The sequence below is a fragment of the Chelmon rostratus genome, chromosome 6, assembly GCF_017976325.1.
Source record: "Chelmon rostratus isolate fCheRos1 chromosome 6, fCheRos1.pri, whole genome shotgun sequence".
Classification (NCBI taxonomy): Eukaryota; Metazoa; Chordata; class Actinopteri; order Chaetodontiformes; family Chaetodontidae; genus Chelmon; species Chelmon rostratus.
In genome coordinates, this window is record NC_055663.1 from 1,710,001 (window position 1) to 1,737,994 (window position 27,994).

Consider the following 27,994-nt stretch of genomic DNA (forward strand, 5'->3'; position numbering starts at 1 on the left):
AAATGTGTCAGCTGTAACAAATGACTCCAGTTAATTTCATCATACAGTATGTGTCAGATCCCAGTCTGAGGAACCGCCTGCAAGAGTTGTGGAAACAATATATCTGACCAGATATGCTTATAATGACACAATTTTAATCCAAAATGCCATTTTCTGTCAGAATGAATCACACCCATTGAATGTCTGGAGTCCTGTGCATGTGTGGGCCAAGCTGACGTTGTAAGAAGAAAGTGAGACACTACAGTCAAAGGTTGTCAGAATAGTTCTAAGCTCGGTGACTAGGCTGGCCAAACAGTCCTGAATGGACGAGTTTGACTGATAGAGGCTTAAAGGAAAAGGATAAAGCTTTCTATTTCTTTTGGCTATCAATTTCAATTACTCAACTAACAATATTGTTTTTTTTTTTTTACACAAATGTTTGTTAACTTTATTTTACCCCAGGCTTTACAATATCACTGTGCAGCAGTGTGTTCACACAGTGTTCCCTGCAGATAAGAAGGACACTGACTTGTAATAATTTCAACACAAGGGTCAGAGGTCAGAGACAGAAATATTTTTAATATGACAGATGGGTGGTGTAGAAAACTGCAGCACTAATGACTTTAACATACCACACAACTCTAATTTCATACTAAACCTAGATGAACTCGTCTTATTAAATAACTGCAAACACTGAGAGCTGAATTAAAGGTGCCTGAAGTCTCTTTCTTCCCTCAGATGTTCTTGTCCTTCTGTCAGTGAGTATTAAAGACACACAGGGATAACATTGCATCAGTATGTGTGTTTGTGTACGTGTATCGTGGTGGAATTCACCCTGAAGCAGAAAAAACGGGCTCTTCAGTTCTGTGCCACAGATGTGCCCCCCCCCCGCCCGTGTCTTTTATCAGTGTAATGTGAAACATCGTGTGTTTTTCCACAATTCGACAGCCATGAAAAGATTAACAGACCCTAGCAGAACTTTTTGTACAGATACATTCAGAAAAGCCAAACATCAAAAAACTGTAAAAACACAATATCATGCTCTCTGTATTATTATCTTACTCATAACTGCAAACAACAGCAGTGATCCGTTATCAATGATCTGCAACGTAACCGATTAATATTAGAAGTTTACAAATGATAAAAAACTAAAAGTTAATAGCGTGCCCTGAATACGTCCCTGAGTGTATTTGTCTCGTAATGACATTGATAAGTATAAAATAAAAAAACATGAAACAGCTGGTGTTGAACACTGGGCAGTTGTCTTCCAGAAGGCTGTTCATCAGGCTCACTGGGCTGGCAGACATTTACTCGACCACTTCCTGGTTCGGTGATGCATGCTGCTGTTTGAGTTCAACTGATGTGAGACTTTAAGTGATGGATCTGTTGGACTGGCCCAGGCTCATTATTCTTCAGCCAGCTGTTGGAGGGTGAGGAGTTTAAAAACCTCATCAGCTCTGTCTAGTTTTACATTCATTGATCTGTGGTAACGCCATCTTCACTGATAAATAGGAAAAAGATTAGTTCACCTGTAACTGAGTATCTCGCTGTACTGTATACTGCTCTGTATGTGTTTGAATGTATTATTCAACTCCACTCTACTGCATTTATCTCATACTTTTATTATGGTGAGTGCTATAAAATGAGTCCCTGGGAGCTTCATTAGTCACAGTCTCCACTTTGGTCACGGAGGAGGACCTTATGTTCAGGGGTGGACAGAATAACAAGAGCACTTAACAATATATGCAGTCCAGAAAAAACTGCAATAAATATTACCTTTCTGTTTTGCTGAGTCAGATAAGGGTTTATTAATGTGTCAGTGTCAGTCCATTTGTCCACCTTCTGTCAGTAACTCAGATTATCTCTACAACTGACGGCCAGATTACCATGAAATAATACATCACTGCCCACAGCAAAGATTTTTTTTCATACCGGAAAAGTGACAAAATTGAGAGGATCAGAAAAAACAAAAAAATAAAACTCCAGTTGACTTCAGCAGTGAGAAGGTTCAGCATGTCAGAACACAGAAAATAAAATCTTGAATGCTTTGAATGACTGCATACCGTCACCATACAGATGAAATATTTTGTTATACTTTGATGTTTTAGTGATCTGATCCTTCTTGCACCAAAATTTCAGTTTGCACACAGGAAATATAAACTTTCCCATTTTCATTTTTCATTCACGCTCCCCTCAGGATTAAACCATTTGCAACTCTCCAGGAGCCTTTCCCCTGTGCCATCACCAGCCCATAATGTCAGTTTTGCACACAACATGTTTCATACTCTTGTCATGTGTTGAGCACCTTATGTTTACATTTTTTTTTTTTCAGGGTAGTGATGATTTCAGCATTAAGGTTTTAACCTTTAACGAGGAACCAAAGAAGCTCTGCAGATGGTGAATCTGCACACTGAAAAAGTCTCTCTGTGCCTTACCAGCTAGGTTATGGTTGTTGTAAATTTCTGATTCTGATCATGTTAAGTCATTTTAGGGCAGCGGTGGCTCAGCAGAGGTTTGGTCCCCATCTCCCCCAGTGTGCATGACGAAGTGGCCTTGGGCAAGATACTGAACTCTGAATAATTCATCATATCCCTCTCCATAAAAATGAACTCAAGCCAGAGTATTACAGTTTTTATTTGGCTCATTAATGATGCCTGTGCACATGAACTGTGTAACTGTGTGCAGACACACCCAGGCTCACTTAAACCCCACTATTAGGATGCCCTCTCTATGACCTCTGGATTCAACACCCCCCTCACCACAAGCACAAATTGCCCCTCTTTAGAATGAAGGACCTTCCCCAATAACATCATTACCCAGAGGCCACTGGGATGTGCTGAGTGCACCAGCAGCACCCCTACTCACAGAGCTCATACTGTATGCTCCTATCAGCTAATTTTAGGTGTGGTCCCTGCAGACAGGTTGGACCCCTGTAGCTGGGGAACTGGAGAGGGTTGAACCAATGTGTCTGGACTTGTCCTTAACCCCACTGTCCAGTTCTTAATATTAGTGCTGATTCTTGTTTCAATTTGTAACAAAAAAAAGTCCCCAGCATCAACACTTTCATTGGAACAACCCCTCAGAAATAAAACACAACTGCTGGCCAGATTGTCTTGTTGTACAAGTACAACTCCTTTAAATAAGACGTTTTCTTTCTTACACAGCATTAATGTTAATATATGCTATAAGTATGCACATTATAAGTCACCAAGTTAACTCCATTTCTAATACATTATAAATACAGCATCCTGTTTCCTAATATTCCAACCTACTGGCTACCAAACACACAGATATTAAGCTGAATTCTACACACAGCTGATTGTGTTTTATTTGCAAGTGATAATATGAACACCACTTAAAGTGTGACAGCCCCTGTACTTGTACTTAGTTTAGGTTTATAGGACACATTTTCTTTACTTGTACTTTTTGTTTAAATACTTCATACTAAACAAAGCATGACTTTATAGGGTTTTTAAAAAATTAAGCTGGAAAGACATTTGGGACCTAGCTTCTGGGGGTCATTTGTATGCATGATCACAAGTCTACTTCATCCTTCCAAACACCTGAATGTACCTGTAATAAACAGCATGTGAGCACACTGCTCAGGAGGGAAATGTGCTCTGTCCCTCTGAGATGAACACGCTGGAGGAAACATGTACAAAAGTTTCTGCATCCACATAATCTGAAAGGCTGCTTGGCCAGGCAGAACTGGAGGAAGTCCACTGCTGCTCCAAAACCACAACCAGCCAGACTGCGCTCGGCAACTGCGAGAAATCTCGTGTTTTTGAAAAACAAAAATTAAACAGTTTGGAAAAGGAAAAGGAAAAGGGAGGGGCTTGGGGCATCAGCATTAGCTGAAGAAAACCATGCCTCATGGTGGCGGTGCTCCGCTTTCCTGCACGAGAGACTGGTGCGCTTCACAGAATAGATGGCATCATGAGGAAGGAAGAGTGAATGGATATATTGAAACAACATCTCAAAACATCGGCCAAGATTTAAAGCTCGGTGGCAAACAGGTCTTCCAGACAATGACAAAGGCACTGGAGTGGCCATCACAGAGCCTTGACCTCCAATAGATATATTTTCCAATAGAAAATTTGTGGGCAGAACTGAAAACTGTGTGCAAGCGAGGAGGCCTACAAACCTGACTCAGCAGTTCTGTCAGGAGGAATGAGACAAAATTCCAGCAACTCAATGTGAGAAACTTGTAGAAGTCTACCTGAAACCTGAAAAATGCAAGATTTTTTAAAGGAATCTGGGGACTTTCTCCATGGGCGACGAAGTATATGGATTACGGTTCGTTGTATTTAGAAAGTGTGACATGTAAACCGTCAATAAAAGATTTTCTTTCATAGATTTAGTGGAAATGGTGAAATCAGTTGCTCATGCTGAGCAGCTGAAAGGCCGGTACAGGGACGGCACAATAAACTGCCGCAATGTTTTCTTTACAAGCAAAGGAACAACTTCCCTGAAAATCCCTGTGAAGCGTTGACATACAGAAGGCTGGTCAAAGCACGAGCACTGGGGTCCGTTTCACAAAGCAGGTTTACTGAAAACTCCGAGTATGTTAACCCTGAAATGAGGGAAACTCTGAGTTTTCCGTTTCACATAGGAAGGTAAGTCAAACCAGAGAAAGAGGGGTAACTCAAGCCTGTTTCACAGACAGAGGTAAGTTAAACTCCGAGTCAGTTACCGCAGTAACTGACTCTATGAACCTAACCTGGTCGGGACCAGGTTTTACTCAAGAAACCTCGAGTTTCTCTGTGTCTCCGCCCTCTTTCAACCACACACCGCATTCATTTCCTCATTCATTCATTCAGTCGGCAGACGAGTTTTGGCATAGTTCTGCCGTCTGTTATTAAAAAAAATCATTAAAAATATCAGTCAGTGAGAAGTCCATTAGGCACAGTAGGTGGTGACTTTTTTCGTTAACATGGCATGTTAACATCTTTTGATCATGATCCCGTGGATGAAGGTGCAGCGATACTGCGCAGAGAATGAAATATTCGTCGGGAGATAGTTATCAGACCACGATGTTCTTGCTTTTCCAGACAGTTGTTGATTATCGGCCACCACCCGTTCTTCGTGCATCTGCCTTCTTTCTGTTGGCTGAGTAAAAGTCTGTGTTATTTTAAATATAGGCTTAATTATTTAACATAACATGATATAGATGAGAACACTTTTTTCATTTTTAAATTTTATTTCATTCGTTAACAAAAAACAAAACATTATATGAACACAATATAACCAATTTTACAATGAAAGGGAGCCACTTAATATTTACTTTACAATGTAAAACATGATCAAAATGAGGTAGCCACCTCCATGAGATCATGCAGAGGTCGTACCTGTTTGAACCATGTTTTTATATTTGAATTTAAGCTGCTGCCAAGTGCGCTTCTCCCCCGCGGGATTGCACCTAAATGAAATAAATTAATAGGCAACCATTCAAGCAGTTTTGCCCTGTAATATTATTGTGATTTCAAAGGACTACATTTATACTCACGCATTGACCCGAGCAGCAAGGTTCTCCCACGCCGTCTCCCTCTCCTTCGCAGCTGCAGCGGTGTTGGACTTCCGTCTAAAAACGTGTTCATACTCGCTGTATGAGCGCATTAAAATGTCTAATTTCCAGTGGCGTGAAGTAGGCAGCCTTCCGCTTCCCCGTTGCCATGGTGAATCCTTAAATCGGGGTTCCATTGATGCTGTCTTTTTGAAGTTGCGGTGCACGCGCTTAACTCGAGGTGAACCTACTCTGAGTTAATCAAACTAACTCAAATCTGCTGTTGTGGAATCGAAAACTCAGAGTTTCCTATCTCAGAGTAGATCAACTCAGAGTTCAGGGTTACACTCAGAGTTTGTTGAACCTGCTTTGTGAAACGGACCCCAGGTGTAACCCTGAACTCTGAGTTGATCTACTCTGAGATAGGAAACTCTGAGTTTTCGATTCCACAACAGCAGATTTGAGTTAGTTTGATTAACTCAGAGTAGGTTCACCTCGAGTTAAGCGCGTGCACCGCAACTTCAAAAAGACAGCATCAATGGAACCCCGATTTGAGGAGTCACCATGGCAACGGGGAAGCGGAAGGCTGCGTACTTCACACCACTGGAATTAGACATTTTAATGCGCTCATACAGCGAATATGAACACGTTTTTAGACGGAAGTCCAACACCGCTGCAGCTGCGAAGGAGAGGGAGACGGTGTGGGAGAACATTGCTGCTCGGGTCAATGCGTGAGTATAAATGTAGTCCTTTGAAATCACAATAATATTACAGGGCAAAACTGCTTGAATGATTGCCTATTAATTTATTTCATTTAGGTGCAATCCCGCGGGGGAGAAGCGCACTTGGCAGCAGCTTAAAATGAAATATAAAAACATGGTTGAAACAGGTAAGACCTCTGCATGATCTCATGGAGGTAGCTACCTCATTTTGATCATGTTTTACATTGTAAATATTAAGTGGCTCCCTTTCATTGTAAAATTGGTTATATTGTGTTCATATAATGCTTTGTTTTTGTTAACGAATGAAATAAAATTTAAAAATGAAAAAAAAGTGTTCTCATCTATATCATGTTATGTTAAATAATTAAGCCATATTTAAACTAACACAGACTTTTACTCAGCCAACAGAAAGAAGGCAGATGCACGAAGAACGGGTGGTGGCCTAACACCGATAACTGTCTGGAAAAGCAAGAACATCGTGGTCTGATAACTATCTCCCGACGAATATTTAATTCTCTGCGCAGTATCGCTGCACCTTCATCCACGGGATCATGATCAAAAGACGTTAACATGCCATGTTAACGAAAAAAGTCACCACCTACTGTGCCTAATGGACTTCCCACTGACTGATATTTTTAATGATTTTTTTCAAATAACAGATGGCAGAACTATGCCAAAACTCGACTGAATGAATGAATGAGGAAGTGAAATACGGTGTGTGGTTGAAAGAGGGCGGAGACACAGAGAAACTCGAGGTTTCTTGAATAAAACCTGGTCCCGACCAGGTTAGGTTCATAGAGTCAGTTACTGCGGTAACTGACTCAGAGTTTAACTTACCTCTGTCTGTGAAACAGGCTTGAGTTACCCCTCTTTCTCTGGTTTGACTTACCTTCCTATGTGAAACGGAAAACTCAAAGTTTTCCTCATTTCAGGGTTAACATACTCGGAGTTTTCAGTAAACCTGCTTTGTGAAACGGACCTCTGAAGTCTCTGCAGACACACTGAACCTTCTGTTCCACACTGCCCGCCCTACTGACCCAACAATGACAAACCAGGGGGGTATAGGCATAGAGGGGTGCAATTTACAGCTCACGCTTCAGAGCTTTGACCAGCACTCACATCTTTTTAGTGAGGTTCCTGTGTATATCGTTTAAGACTAGACTCTGCTTGTTTACGCAGAGTCTCACTTCAACATCAAACAGCACTGATTTACTTTGAACACGTTGGTGTTTACTTTGACCTTAGTCCAGCTGAAATAGTGCATGTGATTCATGATGAATGGCCATTAGCAGTGTCAACAAGATGTGCCAAGACTGGATATTTCCCCTGATGCACAGATTCACACCTGGGAGACGGTCAGCATCACACGCAGCCTGACTGAACCGAGCAGAGGCACAGTGGAAAATAACCACAACGCTCCTCGACTGCATCTGTAGCTTCCTGACTGGGATCTGAACCAGCCGTCCAACAAACATACTGAATGCATTTGTAAATCCAAAATGTTAAAACCAACGGCAGATGTGAAGTGTCCCTCATGAGCAGGTGCATTATAGTGCAGGATACAACAACAGGGACCCACTCATAAAAGTGTTGCTCCAAACTCCTGAAAACACTAAGTACGCAGACAAATGCATTGGCACTCATCAGTATTTGATTAAAAGCAAAGCCATAATCAGGAACTGACGCATACAATAATAAGAAAGAAGAAAAGGCACCAGGTATGAAAAAGATAGATTTATTTAATGACAACAGAAAAAAGGAGTTGAGGGAGAGCAGCAACATTACTGAGACTCCACATGAAGAGAAAGGGAGAGATGATTGGCTTGACCTCCCTCCCTCCTCATAGACAAAAAAAAAAAAAAGACTTACCACACAAACAAGAGGACGGAGACAAACTGATGAGGAAAAACAATCCAACTCAGAGAAAAACAAACCAGAAGAACGACACAACTTGCTTTTTAACTACAAACACTGAAGTTTAGCCACAAGTTTTACAACTGCCTTTTAATCTTTGTTTTTAAAAGTCATTACAAAAATGATAATTATGATAATCTCCATTTAATAATAATAGCAACATCATAATGGTAGAAAATGTCCCTCATTCCTGGTTGGGTGATCAGTCAAACAGTGGTTGAGGCCGACTGGTAGACAGAACGAGACGGAGGCAGAGCAGAAACCAGAGAAGAGCAGGAGAGGGTGACACACACACACACACACACACACACACACACACACACACACACACAGACAGACAGACACACACACACATTCACAGACACACACATACACACACACACACACAGACAGACACACACACACACACACACCCCCAAAGAGAGACACACACACAGACAGAGACATACACACATGCACACAGACAGACAGACAGACAGACAAATATCAGGAGTTCTCTCCTCTGATACAAAAAAAAAACACCTATAACAATCAAAAAGAAACAAAAGACTTGAGAAATGAACCCCAAAAGAAAACCGTGTCAACTGAAATGCAGTGTTTTTTTCAGTGTTTTCATTCTGAAAAACAAAAAAGGCCCCTCTAATCCTCGGTCAATAATTCTCTGATACACACTCAATTCATCGACTACTACACCTGCACACACAGCCAGTAATGCAAAGAACAGGCGTAGGTTTTGTGTGTGTAAGAACTGAACTGATGAGTCCTCTCCATGAAAATACAAATAAAGACCTCCAGGACTGATGTAGCTAAGGGCCTTCTTCAATCCATACAGTATGAGAGCAGAGTCTGTTCTAATAACTATCAACAACGACAGTCAACTATTTAAAGAACCTTTAGCCTTGAGTGGACCGCTGTGGACCAGAAGGAAACCAGGTGCGCCTGAGTTCCTTTACTGCAGTCCTGGACATAACTGGGTGTCTATGGTTATGGGTGCTACAGCTGTCCATGTGTAGGGGTGACGGTTCCAGTCCCAGCCGTCGATAGCCACGCCAGTCACATGTGAAGATATATACCCAAATCTCCACATTTGCAGCCCTACACGTGCCGCTATCGTTCCATCCAGGAGGTCTGACGGGTACTGAGGAGGACTACAAACAGCAGGGAACGCGAGGTGGAGGCTAGATAGCTGGCTAGCTACCCAGCACTGACCAGGAGTCCATGTTGAAATATAACTCGAGCCTCTGTTGGGGCACAGAGCTGCTCAGTGGTGACCAGCCTCCAGCACCTCGGAGCGAGGGTCCGAGAGCCGTAGTGTTTGAAATGTCTGAGGATGCTTGAGGGGAAGAGAAAAAAGAGAAACACTAAAATAAGAGCGGTGGGAAATCACTTGAAGAGACGAGTTTGACGAACTGCTGAGCGAACAGCTTTTCAGTTTGTGTTTATGACCAGAGAGTGTGAGACTGCATGTGCGTGCACACGTCTCACATATGTGTGTTTATGTGTGGGTGTGTGTAGAAGTCTAGAGCCTCACTACAGAGTTATGTCCTTGTGTTTATTCATTCCTTCACTCATCCATCCATCCATCCCACCCCCTGGGCCTCCACAGCTGCCCAATCAGACAGTCCAGTTCCACGTCTCAGGGGGTGAGGCGGGGGGAGTGGGGGGTGGGGGGAGGGGGTGCTGTGAGGTCACAACTGATTTGACCCCCTGTAAAATGCCCCCGACAATCAGACTCAATTGACCCTCTTCTCTTGAAAGTTCTTAGCACATAGAGATGGTAACGTTGATGCCCAGGTTGCCGTTCTCGGCGAACAGCTGTGCGATGGACGTGTCGAACACCAGGCAGTCACTGTTCATGATTGCCGTGGCGATGCCCTCGTGGATGGATCGCGGCGTGGCCTCCCAGGTCAGGCGGCGCCGGTGCCCATTGAGCTCCAGCCGGTAGGCGAAGTTCTCAGCCTGCTTGCGAGTCCCGATGAGCTGCACGATGGCAAAGAACTGCTGGTGGCCATCATACTTCTCCTGCTTCTCCAGCACCAGCATGAAGTGGAAGCCGAAGCAGGACTGCATCATTACCCAATCCACCGCGCCTGGCAGGTTGATGTCCGTCGCCAGAAACACGATGTCCTCCCCCTGGACAGACACACACGGGTTTTACAGGTTTAGTCATTATTTCTTAAGCATGCAATATAATAAGTCCTTGAACTTGAGAATTGTTTGAGAACAAACACTTTTACAGCCAAAACTGTATGTTTTTCTATACTTGTGAGAATGGCAACATTTCAGACTAGTTTCAGAATGAGCAATCTCAATTTAAAAAATTAATACAAATTGAAAATCTCTCACATAACTTTATTTGGCATTTAGCATCCTTGTACACAGTTCATTACGCACTGTGAAATGTGGTGATGTTGTATGAGTGAGTGTGAAACTAATGGAAAATTGCCATGTCAGGGGATATGGACATATTATTGATACTGAACATGTGGCAGGCAACAGTTGCCTCTTTCAAACAGCATATCATGTGCAGGAGGCTGGTGGTTCTTAAATGCTGCACGGTCATTTCAGGGGGTGCTCCAGTGATTTAGGAGTGGACTTGTGTAAGGCATTCACAAGGGACTCGTTCAAAAAAGAATGGCCTAAATTGACACAGCTGGGACTGAGAAACATTGACTTTAAGTCCAAGTATGGGTTAAGTAAGCTTAGTTCATAAAAGAAGCTGAGGAGAAAAGTTCGCATCTGACCTGCAGCGTGGTGATGGACTTGTGCTGGTGCATCAGGTGAGGCATCACAGCGTCCAGGGAGCCCTGCCATTTGCAGGAGGCGCCGGGGCAGGGGCAGGAGTACGGCCGGAATTCGCACAGCTCTTCGTGCTCTGTCTTGTCGGTGTGAGGCAAGGTGACTTCACAGCCCGATGAGGCGTACTTGCAGGGGAAGAGGACAGAATTAGCCACCTTCTCCATGGCCAGGTTCCTGATGGAGCCCAGGGGGCCTCGGCAGGTGGGGCAGCAGGTGAGCTTCGGCCGGCAGTTGGAACATACCTGGTAAGGGACAGATAAGTGTTTTAGTGCAGTTTTAGTGTTAGTGTCATGACTACACATTAATAACACTGCAATTCAGTTGAATATCCTGTTATTTGCTAAGTAACTCCAATGGGACAGTATTTGCCTTTTAAGGTGGGGTGAGTCATTCAGGAGAAAGGTTGTTGATATTGCCATCTCTTCGCCCCCCTTCCCATTGTCCTGCACAATTGTGCGCAGTGCACAATTTATATTTTACAAATTATACACACTGGTAGCTGTAGTACTGAAAAAAGTATCACTCCCATGCAAGTTCTTACTGAGCTTAAATACAGTCCAATGGGCAGTTATTTTGGTCATCAAAAACCATGGTAACACTTCTCTTATAAAATGGGAAAATGTATCATTCCTGATAATTAATGGCATTTTGACTATTAAATCAACACTAATAAAGCCCGACAGTGAATAAAACTAATAAAACAGCAATAAAACTATTCTTCCCCATGGGAAAACTTGGACAAGGTGTTGATTAATTTATGCATGTAAGTTCATGCAGTATGTGTACAACACGTACACATTCAGCTAACTTAAAATGTCATGCAAGCAAGACACTCGACATGACATCTGAAATGTACTGCACACAACAACCAGCTCTGCTCACTTTAGAGGCTGGACACTACATACCAGGTGTCCGGACTGACACTGCAGGATGGGGGGTAGGACATAGTCGAAGCAGACAGGGCACTCGAACAGGCTGGCCAGATCACTGTTGGAGGCGGTGGTGCCTGTGAGGGTGGGCACGCGCTGGGAGGGGGGACACTTGGAGGTTCCTGTGGGCAGCGCGGTGGCAGTCTGGCGACTCATTTCTGATAAAGGCAGAGAGGGACACGATGAAGACACAACCTCAGAGATATAAAGTCTTTGTATCAGAGAGAAGTATGGCCAATTTTCTACACCCCTCCCTGCAACATTTCTGACTTAATACACATCTATGAGTTATGACCTCTCAGTCTCTGGCTGCATACCTCTGACACCTCTGACACTCCACTAAATAAAGATGGGGGAAATACAAAGATGGACAGGCTGAGACTGACAAAATGGTGAAATAAATCATGTCATATTATGTTGCTGAGAAAAATAAGATATTCATACTTTTTTTTAACCTTGATGAATAAATATTGCATTGTGTAACTTTACCAGGTGAAACAGTTTTCATCCTCATAGTCATTATGTGAGAGATCAGCGTTTCTAATTTAGCCCTGAACGAACAAGTCTTGTCCTGTGGGGAAAGATAACGTCCCTCCTCTTCATATGCTTTCACCAGTGGCACTTTTGTTTACATGACTACATGCAGGTACATGCTAAAATAATCTACTCTGGTTGGTGATGCTCACCATTTGTAGCTCTTTCAGTTATACATTGTCAAGCACAGCTGCAATCTGTGTGTTGGCCATCCACTGCAGTCATTAACAATCACACAAATTTCAGGATAAAGTATCTGATCTATGTCATCAAGAGTGGAATGTGACAGTATGATTACATTCTTCATAGATTCAGTATGTGTGTACATAGAAAATCAATTATCACAAAATACTAAACAGATTTACAGCCTCACAGTTAATTTAAACACAAGATACTTGTGCTCAAAAAGAGGATTCATTCTCAGTGAAGAACCTTGGAGCTCTAATCTGCCTCTATACCTGCCAAAGAGCAGTGATTCCTAACACGTCTCTGGGGGTCATCAGGTGGAAACCTCCCTTCAACAGTGTTTCGCCTACTTAGTCCCACTACACCTCCAGGAGGTTAGGCAGTGAACTCCGGCGTCCCAGAGTCACCCCCCCTAGTGCCAGTTCACACTGCTCCTACACAATCCAAACAGCACCGCCACGTTCAACTGACCCAGAGATGCTCCAGGTAGTGGCCAGTACCGATGCTACCATTTAACTATTGCTAATGCTACTGCTAACCGCTAGGAAGAACAGAAGAAGACAATACAGTTCCGATGCTACCATTTAGCTAATGTTATGTGCTAACCGCTACCTGCTAAGAGGAACAGAAGAAGACAATAACGCTAGATTCACCTATACTGTTAATGTTAATTGCTAGCTACCAATACTAACTGCTAAGATACTATCATACTCTCACCGCTTTAGCTATTGTTAGCTGCTACAATGCTACCACAGGCCTAGATGCCACATGTAACTGCCGATTGCCACACTACCATCATCTACCCCTGCCTCTCACCAACTGCACCAAGAAAAAGCGGGGTGGGAATACAAACCCTGGTTCGGGTAGGGGATAGAAAATAAAGAGGTAGAGTCAAAAGATGAAAGTAGGGATTGGATACAGACCCTTGTTCGGGTAGGGGGTGGAAAATTTAGAAGGTGCTGAAGGTGGAGGCCTAAACCACAGACTAGATTTAACAGCCTCTTCTAACATTTCCTTCAAGAAGCAGCAAACCCTACCATTTCCTTCAAAAAGCAAACAGAGCAGGAAAACAAACCCTAACATTTCCTTCAAGAAGCAGACAAAACAGGAAAACAACCAAAAAGATCAAAAAACAAGCCAACTCTGTGTCTTACCACGCAAACTCACCTGAACAGGCCGCATGGTCCCAAAGAGAGACTCTAGCTGGCCACACCCCCACCTTATCTAAACTTCCTGGTTCTCTTCCTATTGGCAGAGCGAGAAGATGGGGCGGGGAAAGCAGAGCAGAGGAGAGGTGTCTTGTTCAGACTTTAACCTCTTCTCTTGCCGGGTTAGGCATGCATGTCCTCTGCCTGCCCCCCCACTGTCCCTATTTCACCCCCCAACTACTATTATTTCTCCTGATCCATATCCACTGACTAGACCTAGCAGCCTCATCTGACATCTCCCTCACTGTCTTTCTTAAATTTTGCCCATGCACTCCCAGCTCCCTCAACAGTGAAACAGCTGACCCTGCAACAAAACCTCTACACCCCACTTCAACCGGACAGACCCTGGTCTTCCATCCCCTCTGCTCAGATTCTGTCTTTAAATCTGCATACTTAGTCTTCTTCCTTTCATAAGCTGCCTCCACTGAATTTTCCCAAGGGACTGTTAACTCAATAAAATACACAGTCTTTTTACTCATGGACCATAAGACAATGTCTGGCCTCAGATTACTATAAACTATTTCCTGGGGCACAACTAGCTGTCCTCCCAAGTCGACCTGCATTTGCCAATCATCAGCCCCTACCAGGCAGCCACCTCCCTGCTTTCTCCCTGACTTAGCAGCTCTATTTTTCTCCCCCTCTCGAACAAACTGCACATCTAACCTCTCCTTTCTAGAACTTCCAGAATTCACCTGCTTCCTTCTCTCCTCAATGCCTGCGGCTAAGCTTCTCAGCACCTGATTATGCCGCCATGTATACCGGCCTTGTGATAAGCTAATTCTACAACCTGACAAAATGTGCTTTAAACTTGCTGTACCTGAGCAGAGTGGGCACGATTGATCGCCCTGTACCCAGAGACTTAGGTTCTGCGGGGTTGGCAACACATCGTATGTCGCCCCTATCAGAAATTTAATACGGCCTTCCTCCATATTCCACAGGTCCCTCCAACTAAGTTTCCTCTTCTCAACACCTTCCCAATTCAACCATTGTCCCTGTTTGGCTTGACCAACTGCTTTTGCCCCTCTTAACAACTCCTCCTGCCTACGCACCTGTTCCACTACAAGCTTTCTTTTCTCCTTTAGACCTGCTTTATTCCACACTGGTTTGCCTGGGCCAAGCCCCAAGCCTCCCCGGCCAAATTGAACATTTCCTACTATTTCTGCATGCCTAAGAGCTGCCTCTGCCTCCTGCACTGCTGCCCTTGGGTTCCATTTCCTCCCCCCAGAAGGATTCGGAACCACATTGCTAACTAACATGTCCTTACTCCCAGATAATAAAAGTTCTGTCCTAACCTTAGTGCATTTAAACTCCTCTGTTAGACTGGATACTGGCAGCTGAAGCATTCCTTTCCCATACAAAGCTACATTGCTTAAGCACCTGGGAGCACCCAACCATTTTCTAATATAAGAGCTAACTAGCCTTTCCATTCTCTCTGCTACAGATAATGGGACTTCATATACTGACATTGGCCACATTAACCTAGGATACAAGCCAAACTGCAAGCACCACAACCTCAGTTTTCCTGGGAGCCCTGATTTATCTATTCTCTCCAGCCCTTCTGCAACATCCTTTCTAAATTGCACAACCTGTTCAACATCATTCAGGTCCACATTGTACCACCGTCCTAGACTCTTAACTGCTTTCTCCCTAATTGTTGGGATTTCCTCACCATCTATAGCAAACTTTCTATCACTTACTTTCCCTCTGTATATTGAAATACTCCTTGACTTACTAGGCTTAATCTTCATACTAGCCCACTTGAGATTCTGATTGACTTTATCTAACAACCTCCTTGTACATGGCACTGTTGAAGTTAGCAGTGTCATATCATCCATATAAGCCCTAATTGGTGGAAGACGCATTCCATTCTGCCGTCTCTCTCCACCTACGACCCACTTGGAAGCCCTAATAATTACCTCCATAGCCATTGTGAAAGCTAGCGGGGACACTGTACATCCTGCCATAATACCAACCTCCAATCTTTGCCAGCCTGTTGTGAGCTCTGCGATACTTGCACACAGTCTGATGTCTTGGAAATATGCTTTCACCAAGTTAACAACTATCTCCGGCACTTTAAAGTAGTCAAAGGAACTCCAAATAAGGTTATGTGGCACTGACCCAAACGCATTAGCCAGATCTAAAAATACAACATTCAAGTCTCTTTTCTCCCTCTTAGCTGTCTGAATCTGATGCCAAATCATGCTAGTATGCTCTAAGCATCCCGCAAATCCTGGTATCCCTGCTTTTTGCACTGTCGTATCTATCATACCATTCCTTTCTAAGTATTTAGCCAGCCTCTGTGCTACGATACTAAAGAAAATCTTTCCCTCAACATTTAGGAGAGAAATCATCCGAAACTGGCTAAGGTCCGATGACTCCTTCTCCTTAGGGATGAAGACACCTCCTGCCCTGCGCCATGCTCTTGGAATACTTTGTTTCTCCCAAACTATTCTCAGGTATCTCCATAGTGTCCTTAAGATGCCAGGTGCACTCTTATAGACACGGTAGGGGACTCCATTAGGCCCTGGGGCCGAAGAAGCCTTTGCACGCCTAACCACCTCCACCACTTCTCTCCACCTAGGTGGGCTCACATCCATCTCCTGCTCCACTTCCCCTAATGGTGGCATGTCAGGTGGAAGACCTATGTTCCTATTCTCCTTTGAATCTGAATACGTCGACTTCAAATACTGTTCAATCTCTGATTTCGTTGCCTTAAGTTGCCCTCCTTTTTCTTGATTAAACAAGCCTTTCACAAAATTAAAGGGGTTCCTAAAAAATGCTGACCTTGCACGTTCCTTCTTCTTTCTCTTCTCCCTAAGGTGTTCTGCCCTTCTGAGTACTGCTAACCTGCTTCTCAGTTCCTCCTGCAACACCTTAATTCCCTCCCTTTCTTCTTCTGTCGCCTTCCTCCACTGCTTTCTTAACTGCCTCCTTTCCTTTACTAACTTCTCTATTTCTCTTTGCCGCCTAGACTTGCCGACCTGCACCCTCTCGCCTTTCCTTTTGACAAGCACCCCAAATCTCTCTCGACCATAGGAGTAGATCACATCTCCAATTTTATCCAATTTCTCCACTACATCTCCTCTAAGCCTGCTTAATATGACTGATAAATCTCTATCAACTGCCTCCCACTCTTTGCTATCATTAGCCCTCGGCCACTTAACTCTAGCTTTCTGCTCCATGCTTCTCTCCTTGGCTGGCCTGTTGCCCTCAACACCAACTGCATCCCCTCTCCGTACCTCCTCCTCTCCAGGGATAGTGTTACTGATATCCTGCGAACTGTGGTTTTCTACCTGTCGCTGGACTTCATCCGACTGATTCGACTGACTTCTCAAGAAATACTGGTCGATGCGGCCACTCTGCCCTTCCACCGCTAAACACTTCCTCCTTCCCTGATGAGTTCTAAGGCCTCGGATTGATGTTATTTTCTGCCAGCCACATGGGCAAACTTGAAGCTTCTTATCCTCTGCTGCACAACTTTTGCTCTCCTTAGTTGCCTTCCCTGTCACCTGAGTACTGCTACCTCTGGCCCTAAGAGATGGGTCCGTGCCCCCATCCCTCACTGAGTCATGTATCCAAGGCATAGTCATATCCGTTATCCTGTTCGTTACCATGCAATCCACCTGTGAGTCATCTTCCACCCCTGCTCTCGCTGACTCTTGGGGTATTTTCCTTATATTGGTTGTAGCTAAGTCTGGTTGTAGCAAGGTTAAGGCTTGCCACTGCTGCCATGGGTTGCTAGCCCATACCAGCACCTGTGGGGCAATCAGCGTGTTACCCATGCTGTACACTACTCATCCTACCACATTTCCCAAATACTGTGAGTGCTGCAGGCTACCTGAAACCACAGTGTCTACAAACCAATATGACTGCTGCCTTTGGCAGTTTAGAAACTAGTAACTGCAGGCATTTGGATTTCATTTGGAGCACAGGGCCCCTTTATGACAGGGTTATACCATCTTTCCATGGCACTACATGAGAAATGAGAACATGTCAGTATTCTCTCTGTCACTTCTGTGAGTCTCTCTATGGTCTCATCCTACAATATACAAAATGTCTATTATTGTTCCAGCAATAAGTCAGAGCTGCACAGACTCTCTTAGTCACATATATATATATAAAAGACACTTTCTATTGTGCTGTGCAGTTGCCTTGGTAACAGATTTGTACTTAAGAGTATGGGATGGCCTGTGGAGCAGAGAAGAGTGGAGTAAAAGTGATGGGCAGGACAATAGGTATGTGTTGATGAGGGCATCACCAGCATCTTCATCTCCAGAGCAAAGCTACTGGAGATGAAGGGAGGGAGGAGGAGCTGATAAAGAAGGAGGGCGAGCAGGAAGAGAGGACGAATGAGACAGCATGGTTTAGAATTAAGCAGGGCAAGTATGCCGATTGGACAAATAGCTAAAAACTTACAAGGAACATGGAAAAATGAGGATGAGGATAATGGAGGAGGAGAAACGAGGAATGAAAAATGTGCAAATACTAAGAGTACTAAGAGTGGACATTGCAGTGTGGGTTTGGAGCTTAAACAAAAAAAGGGGGGGGGGGAAGGACAAGAGGATAAAGCAGATGTTTCTCCTGTCAGGTTTTTTCTGGGCTATACAGGGCTTGGGTATGATGACTGTGCATGCCTGTGTCCCCACCTACTCTGCTACCTGGCATAGTTCATCCTTTTTATAGCCATACCCACAGACAGATGCAGCACAGGGAGAACCACAAGAGAGACAGGCAAATGTGGAGAGGAAAGGATAGTATGTGTGGGACGAGAAGACAAGAGAACAGAGTCAGGTGGTGAGACAGCGCAGCAATATGTAGACAGTACAACAGCTGGGAACTTAACACCCACCAATAAAATGGTGCTAAAGCTTTAGTCATGGCTGCTCAATTTCCACAACCTATCAGCTAACTTAATACAAAATACAATAAAACAGAAAATACAGCTGGAGTCAGGAAACATCATAGTTGGTCTCATGGGATCTTTTCATGCCAAACATTTTTGTATGTGTACCAGGATCTTTGTGGTTAATATGACTTTCTGAGTATTTCTGCTTTGTTTGAAAAATGAACTGCTTGTTGTCTTCTTGCCTCTTTTTGATGAGGATTTTACCTTATGCTCAGCAATGAACCTTTAAAAAAAAAAAACGTAAATAAGCACTGTTTGATCAATTTTAGTTTTCTTAACAGATATAAATATAGATAGATACAAATCAAGTAATTAGTTCCAGTGCTTCGACTGAAGAAATCTTTTTAAAATTCATTTATTTGCAGTTTCCTGTGTTGACATTTTTGACCACTCCCAGAAGGTTTTGGGTTCTCCCACTAACCATAAATACCAAAAGCGGTGCTTTTATCTACATTATTACTACTTGCATAAGCTTCCCTTTTACGTCTGGCTTGGTAGTTGGCAGCGCTGCCTATGCATCTGTGTGGGTAAGGCTTCTCTGCATGCACACACATGCCAACTGCAGAAGTAAAAATGGGACTTAATGAGAGGCAGCATTAGATAGCTGTAGCTGTGCCTGCCGGCTTGTAAACACATCTGCTGAGATGGAGATAAGGCCTCGGCAGCTATTAATAGAACATCTTAGCTGGCTAGCATGCTAGCACCAGCACTAAGAGCAGTGGGACCAAATTAGCTGAGGACATTCAGCTAGGCCAAGGCCATGGTCATAATCAGCTAGCATGTGAGACTAAAATTACTAATACAGGGTAGCTTTGGACAGGCACTCAACAAATAAAGCTTAAAGACAATGCTATGATCAGAGGTGGTGAAAAAGAGTCATTTTGCTGTAGATGGGTAGCTTCATAACACTTGTATAAATTTTGAGTATTTCTAAATTCATGGCGGCGCGTGCAGACGCAGCGGCTCGTAGCTCCCGTGTTTACGTTTTTGTTTGTTTGTTTTTACTCGTTTCCACTTTTACTCTTTCTAGTCTTATCTTTCTTACCATCTAACATGGGGGTTGCAATGAAAATTTCATTGACATGTGCAATGACAATAAAGACTCTTGAATCTTCATTTGAAAATAAAAAAGTGTGTGTGTGAGTATATATATATATTGTTTTCTCAGTTTGTCATGTAATAAAGAAATGTCAAACTTTCTGAGAGAACTGTTTGTAGGATAGCTTGAAAGGCTCCTCGTTTGACTGCAAAAGAAATTCAGGAAGAGTTATGTTTAGTGAAAAAAGGGTGCAGCATTTCATGAAAAGAACACCTCTCCAACTGTCAAGCACAGGGGTGGATCGATCATGCTTTGGGCTTGCGTTGCAGCCACTGGCACAGGAAACATTTTCTTGGTAGAGCGAAGAATGGATTTAATTCCATACCAGCAAATTCTGCAATCAAGCATCACAGTTTCTGTGAAAAAAAAACTAAAACAAAAACAAAAAACTAAAACTCTACAATGGACTTCCTCAAGAGGCACAGAATGAACAGACTGAAGGGTTTGCCATGATCCTCACAGTCCCCCAACCTGAACATCATTCAGATTTATGGATAGACCTCAAAAGAACAGTGCATGCAAGACGGCCCCAGAATCTTTACAAGCTGTGATAACTGACAAAGATGACGTTTAAAAGAAATAATTCAACTGACATTACTTTATTTCCTTTTTACATTGTTAAAGTGACTAAAATCGAAAAGGGTTGGACGCACACATTTGGGCACCCTGCAAGGCCAGTACTTAACACCCCCTTTAGCAAGTATCACAGCTTGTAAAGGCTTCTCGTAGCCAGCTAAGAGTCTTTCAGTTCTTGTTTGCTGGACTTTTCACAAAAGGCTACTAGTTCTGTGAGATTCTTGGGCCAACTCGTACACACTGCTCTTTAGAGATGTGTCCACATTTTTGATGTTCAGGTCAGGCACTGCAAGGGATACTGCAAAACCTTCAGCTCGTGCCTAAGGATGTGTTCTTCAGCGTTTTTACACACGGTGTGATGTTTGCTGTCAGAATGTGTCGGTATTTAATTTAATTCACTGTTCCCTCAGGACTTGTTTCCAAAAAAAAGTCAGGCTTGTTTGGGAGTTCCTTTGCAAATTTCTGACGTTGAATTTTGTGGTGAGTTGGCACACCCAATCCCAGTGCAAGTGAATTTAATGTACTGTTTTAATTCAACAATGGGGTAATGTTATAATGTCAACTTATGCACACTGTTGGGCACCAAAAACGCCATCAACGAGAGAATTGGTGATGGTGTAAAAGGTATTAGAACATACACTTTAAGAGGGACATGCTGAACTATTAAGAATTAAATATGACACAATCTTGCCTGACTAACAGCAGACAGAATTGGCAGTTGGCAGCACATTAAGGATACAAGTATCAACAAGACCGGTTACAAAGAGCCACTGGGGGCTAAACAGGGTATCACTTATTTAGCTGGCACATGTGGGGGTAAGAATCGACACTGCACTGTACAGATAAACAAGACCCAGCAACCTTTTGTTCTTAGCAGGTGGCTTGGAAGAGACTTTTAAAGTCTGAATTTACACTTAACAAGGCTTCTGTGTTTTAGGTTTTACAATGTAATAGACATATAGAACTAGCAGCTCACGAGGAATATTTTCCCAGAGAGCCTTTATATCCAAATTATACATTCAACTAAAAAGTACAACAAAGGCGTGCAGAGCAGGAGGGAAAACATGAGCTCAGAGGGGCTGGTGAGACAGAAAGAGTGAGTCAGCTACCCAGATAGAAAGAGGACAACAAACATACACTGCAATGTGTCAAAGAGGTGGAGGGAAAGATGGTAACCGAGAGAAGAGAATAAATAATAATGGGGCACACAGTCCACTGTGTTCAGATGAAGCAACGAAAGAGCAAAGGGGAAAGGGTTGAGCACAAAGCTTTCCTGTATAATAGCGAGTTCTGTATGTATGTTCTAACAAAAAGGCTACATGAAAAGCTAGTAGCAGCCACAAACATCATTTTGCACGACTGTGTTGGAGCTACTACAAGGAGTTTAGGACATGCACAAGCACAGTTTAAATGACATTGGAACCAGCGTCAAACACAACTGTAGATTGACAGAAGACAGATAAAGAGGGTGGAAAAAACATGACCAGAAACATTTAATACCCACCTTCGTCCATAAGATTTCCAAATAAGGCTGTTGTCTTTTGTTGAAATGTGGGGACCTCTGAAAAGAGAGAAACAGAAAAAAAAAAACAGAAGATAAACAATCAGGACTTTGAGGAACAAGGCTAGAAAATACTAGCTGGGAATCAAACCAGCTAATCAAGGTAACAGTAGAGCCACAATAACCATGAAGCAACACTGTCTAAATTCACTGGCCAGAAAGATGGCTTGGTTCTGTCATTTCACATACTGGGCTTTACACATGTTCAAGTTAATTCACATATGAAGCAGATCTGATTTACACAACAACAATTTAATGTTTATGGTGGCCATCTCTGCTAGGCTATAAAGACCAGGAAGGGCACTGCCCATCTTGTGCACTTCCATAGACTAAGCAATGCTCCTTCAAGGCATTTAAACCACTTACTGTGCTGCTAATGGAATGTAGATTAGACTAGCATTCTGAAATCATTGATTACTACTGTGCTTTCTGTTGGCTCCAGCAATTTTCCCAGCACTGTTAATTCATATTTCATAAGGCAGATAAGGCTCCCTCCGTGAATTTAAGTCTGTAGCTCCCAACTACTGTGCTAGGGCCATAATATGCTGATGATTTTCCAAAATGAGTACCAGCTGTCTGAACTTTGATCATTTAAGAAGTGCCGGGACATTCCAAAAGTTCTCAAGAGTAAGGCTTTAGAACAACTGCAAAGTTTACATGCACACAAATGGTCAAATTATGTGACTGAGACAGTACGTAAGGTGGTGCCCATGTAAATGTTAAACTCTCATATGGTGTAAAACCAGGATGCTCATAGAGCAAGCATCTCCATAGAAGGATATATGGACAATTTCCATTTTAGGAACATCAGGTGGCATCTTTTCCATGTAGATGGCTTAATCCAGCTTCAGATTTTTCACTGCATTGTGTTACACACATGGCAAACAAAGTGCTTGCCAACACATGCCAAAGATGCAGCATTGGGAGGACACTGTTCTCTAGCCCTTTCATTGTTATCTCCGCCAGGTGTAAGCCTGCAGAGAACCATGCGCCTGCCCCGTGCACATGTTTTTGTCCACAGCCAATCTCACATACTACTGGGCCCATCAGCCTAGTATTTTTAGTGCACATTTATGACTGTATGCTCAAAAACATCTGATGGTTGCGGTGATTCACAAAAAAAAAAAAAAAAAACTGTTTTGTTGACTGTTCTGCTTTATACCACCATGCACTGCTGACTCCTCACTCCTCATAAATAGGGGCTGACAGTGATCAACAACAGGTTCAGTTTCACACCTAGGCTAAAAACAAGAAGGCTTACTGATGCAGGCTACATTTTGGCCTTCGTTGTGGCTCAAAAACTGATGTGGTCTCAACTTGAACTGGGGCATCTACAGATTAATTCTATACAAATATGTTATGATTGACTAAATTCAGCCATGACACAGGATGAATGAATGCACATTTTTGTTTTCTTTGGGGGCATCTTGACTGTAAGCATAGCAGAGATATGCATACTGAGTTGGCTCTTCCAGTTTCAATTGTTACCAACACTCTCTAGGCTTCACAAGTTTCCTGTGGTTCAAGCTGCACTAACAAGCAGGGTGTTTTTTAGGAGAAACATCTTAAAACAAAAAAACAATGCACATTTACACACACAAAGCAACTGTATACCATGTTAGTATGAAATCAAATCCAGTTTGAGAATGAATATTGGAAAAAACTGTAGAAACTGTGGAGGTGGTCTAAACAGATATCAATTAAAATGTTGTCCTGAACACGGAAGTTTGACCATGTAAGTGTGACTTATTTTTGGGAAACATGCACAATTTAAAGCTGTGTTTCGAATTAGATCACAATTGAAAATACAGGGCTGTGAGTGTGAACAAACCTTTACAAGCATCAAAAAGCATTAAAAACCCACACTTTGTTTTGTACTACTGTATTGAAAAACTACCCTTGAATCTACTCCCAAGTTCTCCTTGGCATGCCTTGTCCTTCCTGTGAACACATACTAACAATCCACCCATGACCCCAATCATATTGATGGAAAATATGACTCCAGTTACCATTCATGTATCGTCTCCCGTCTGTTACATCATTCATGTATTTCCTATGTGTTCTGTTGCTGGTGAAATCTACATTGTACTGAGTGTGGCTTTCCCCTGCTGCAGCGCAATAAACACGACATTTCTGTTTAAGACAAGATCGGCCTCAGGCTCCGATGGACTTTTCTACAACAAACTAAATTTTGGAATACATGCACCTCTTTTGTTTCAATTGGATGTCAAAAGCTCAGGTTTTTAATATATTTTTGCTTAATGTGGATTTTGCCCCCCCTATTAATACTTTAACAGATCAGCCACCTGAAACATAACCATCGCTTCGATGGAATTTGGAAAGCGTATGAGGACGCCCAGGCTGCTAAAGACGCTAACCTTAGCAAGCCAGCCGCAAAGAAGCCACCGGGACTTACACACATCGGCGAGGCTTTTGAAATTTGCCAAAGATAACCCACAGGCTAAGGTTATTGAAGTCTAAGTTGTGTCAGTTCATTATACACTGTGCATTATTTTTTACTGTCATTGAGGAATGCACTTCTTCAGTTTGTAATCCTGATTCATGTATTTGCATCAGTTCAAGGGGCCTTTATTTTTTATATCAGTAAGTAATGCACCTTATTTAAATTGATGCGAGATATCAAATAGGTTTGTTTTATAGCTTTAAGAAAAAGTTTGAGAGGCTTGCCAATAGTTTTTCATTTGAAAAAATAAATCTCTCTTCACTGTTTCATCAGATTTTATTATTATTCTTTTGTTTGAAACTTCCATCCAAAGAAAAAAAACTGCCTCACATGAGACAAGACTCGGGTCGCCAACTGTCCTCTAACTGTTGAACTAGCGAGGCAGCTGGATTGCTAAATTGTGCTGCCCACCCCAAATGTATAGCAGAGACACTAAAGCCATTGTCTCATATGAACTCCGGATAATGTCTGCAGAATCAGGCCCGGACATTGTCCAGAATTGTCCTTTCACACTTGTAGCTCTTGTTTGTTCGTGTCATAGACATTTTCACATACTGGGAATGCTCTGTGTGGTTTAGGCGAGGGGTGGCACCTGGGTAAAGTGTGCAGAAGGAAGAGGAGGAGGACTCATCTATAAAGATCACTATTTCTACGTTCATATCAATACTACATGTATTGGGTTGTATCAGCAATATCAATGAAAGAGTGGAAAGCAATACACAGGCATGCAAAAAAAGAGTATGAAGCCGCTACACTCCATGCAATGTCATCAACATCCCTGCTCCTCGTGTAGCAGGGTTGCCAAATCTGTGCCGGTGGACACATTTCTATCATTGTACAGTATATACACTCATACCTCAACCTACTGAAGGGGAAGTGCAATGGATTTGGATGTATCTACATTTCTGCTTATCAAACACTTAAAATAATCCCATTTTCAACAAATCACCACAATTTCTGATAGGGGAATCAGCGTTATTTCAATGTGTTTTCACAGCAGAGACACATCTCCAGGAAGTTTAAGGGAAGATCACATTAATACAAAATGCTTAAAGGTATGTAGGAATTTTATCATGAAAAACAACATTTATTTTAAGTCGTTACTCTTAAGTTGCTCTGGAGCAAGTGCCAACTTGCCTTAGACAAAACAAACATATATTCATATACTACAACTACTACTACAAGACTACACATACAGATGCCATCAGCACTACAGATGACAAAATGAATACAAAAGAGACAAAAATACGATCCTGAGAAACCATCAATTGTACACTGAAGCCAAGAAAAGTGAGAATAAAACAGAAAAGAGACAAAGGAAAAGAACAAATAGCAAGGAAGGAAGGGTAGCAAACAACTGAGGATATGCATATACAGAGAAGAGGATACTGAAGAGAGGAGAAGCACGAGCAGAGGGGAAGGCAGAAAAAAAGGGGCTTCCACACAAACATGCCATTCTTTTTTCTCAACTTATGGCCCACTCTTTTTACACAGACACACACACACACACACACACACACACACACTGTTCACATATTCACAATGTCCACAGCACAGGCACGTCTGCTTCAAGCATTGTCTGTACTCAACACAAGCTATGCAACATACAGTGCCTACACTTTTGCTACTCAAGCTCCCTACACACCAAGTATTTATCAATTTATCAACCTGACACACAAAGCTGCAGCTGTACTAAGCACAGGAATGTCATTTTACAACCACATGGCTGCAGCTACGAGGATAACTGCACCTAACACTTTAAGCTGATGAGGAGAAAAGGTGTAAATGTTTCCACAAGTAAGTGTGCTTTTATGTCTATTATCTTGTAAAAGCTCATTCACCTTTCGTCTTGTGCACATTCCTTATGGCTACACATGAGAAGAGTCTGAAAACGGAGTTCCAGGGCGGAGCCTGCAGCGCTACGCAAGCTGGCTTCGATTTCACTTGGACCATAGACATAGGGGTAGAGCTTTCATGCAGCCTCTCAACTCCATACTTCTCTGGGGTTTTCCATGGAAACCACACACTGCTGATACTACCCAAAACACATGACAAAACAGAGGCTCACATTTTATCCTCATGGTTCCCCATTTAGGGAGCATAAGCTCATGCTCATGCTCATGAGGGTCCAGGCAAAGTTGTAATGAAAGAATGAGGGCTGTGTCCAGACAATGGCAAGTGGAAAGGCTTAACAGCCCACCATGGGATGGGATAACAGGAGGATACCAGGCTGCCTACGCCTGTGTCCATTGAATCCAAAAAACTACAAAATATTACATTTTAAACTCCTCCCTCAGTCACTGGAACAGCATGCAAAAAAGGCATCCATCAGACAAACTAAATGTAACACTAGGCAGGTTGCTAGGTGTCTATGCTCCAGCACAAAGAAATTTAGTCAACAGTCTGTAAGCACTCTGTCAGTGTGTGGTCAACCTGCCACTCCCTGGCTGCTTCCAGTCAGCTACTAACCAAAGGCAGCATGTGACCACTTAGCAAAGTCACTGTAGATTGTCTCAAACACTGGATAACTATCCTTTTACAAGTTCCACCTTTGTTTTTCCTGGTGCCAGCTCTTCAGGGACTGTTACACACTGCACCACTGCACTGCTTTTTTTAACAGGTATGTCCACTTCCAAAACCATTTTCTGAAATTGCAGGTTTGCAGCACAAAAGCACAATTCCCACGACAAAAGAAAGGCTGCTTTCCATGAAAAACAAATCTTGTGTGGTGCTAGAGAGTTGCCCCAAGAATAATCCTTTGCCGACTGGAAAACAAAGCCTTGCTCTATCTTGGTTTCCCAGTGGCAGTCAAGAAGGCTGTAGCTAGCAAGAGAGGAAAGTCCCAAACAAAGTCTCTCTCTCTCACTTTTCCTCCCAAGCCATGTTCTTTCTATCCCCTGGAGTGTGGTAGGTGGTCACTGCTGCTGGGTGTGTTTGTGTGCAAGATGGAGAAAAGCTAAGCCAGCATCCAATGTCAGTCCAAACAGAGCATGCTCACTCACACCCTTCCTGTTTCTCTCTTGGCAGCTCCTTACCCAAACACATAACCCCTTCTCCACAACACCATCATTTCTCTTTCACACAGACTTTGACTTGATGGTGCCAATTTTATTTGCTAACCTTCCATCTGTCATGTCTGTATCTCTCCATATTCCTCTCTCTCCCCCTACACTTTATTGCATACTTTGCTTTCTTTTTCCTCAAAGGGCATTCTCCCCCTCTCTCTCTCTCGCTCTCTCTCCCACTTGTGTTTCTTTCTCTCCACCCCCTCCCTCCGCCTGGCCCTGTGGTTGTGCAAGTTTCAGATTTCAGCCTTGTCTGGCTGCAGGCTGTACCAGCAGCTGCCCTCATTGACACCATACCTCACTTTCTCACTGTCTCTTCTTTTCATTCTATCCTTCTTTTGACTTCCCCACTCACCGTTTGTCACAGCGCAATACGCATATGTACCACACTCTGTACAGTGCTGAATTCTAAAAAAATGTTCAACCCTGGGGATTGTGGTGTTTGATACCACTGAGTCCAGATTTTTGCAAAATTACAGATTTGTTCAAAAACCAGAATTTGCAGAGCAAAACAATATGAAATAGTTCTTAGATCAGAAGAATCCATGC

At 42.9% G+C, this 27,994-nt stretch overlaps 2 protein-coding genes across 4 annotated transcripts in view; one reads left to right on the forward strand and one right to left on the reverse strand.

Annotated features, from left to right (window-relative positions):
* Positions 1–754, forward strand: part of lonp2 (lon peptidase 2, peroxisomal) — a 37,344-nt gene extending 36,590 nt beyond the window's left edge. For both annotated transcript variants that reach the window (XM_041939752.1, XM_041939753.1), the window contains one exon: positions 1–754. This exon is cut by the window's left edge and continues 671 nt beyond it. The gene's annotated coding sequence lies outside the window, so the exon portion shown is untranslated.
* Positions 755–8,634: 7,880 nt separating this feature from the next.
* The window catches only part of siah1 (siah E3 ubiquitin protein ligase 1), a 35,684-nt gene continuing 16,324 nt past the window's right edge, over positions 8,635–27,994 (reverse strand). Inside the window, exons 1-5 of one of the 2 annotated variants that reach the window (XM_041939112.1) lie at positions 26,222–27,254; positions 21,860–21,916; positions 11,823–12,004; positions 10,863–11,159; positions 8,635–10,251 (exon numbers count right to left, since the gene is read on the reverse strand). In XM_041939112.1, the coding sequence (XP_041795046.1) occupies positions 9,880–10,251; positions 10,863–11,159; positions 11,823–12,004; positions 21,860–21,916; positions 26,222–26,339 (1,026 nt within the window). In that variant the 5' untranslated portion in view covers positions 26,340–27,254 and the 3' untranslated portion in view covers positions 8,635–9,879. Of the gene's footprint in view, positions 10,252–10,862; positions 11,160–11,822; positions 12,005–21,859; positions 21,917–26,221; positions 27,255–27,994 lie in introns of those variants that run through there. The other variant, XM_041939113.1, reaches the window with a different exon arrangement.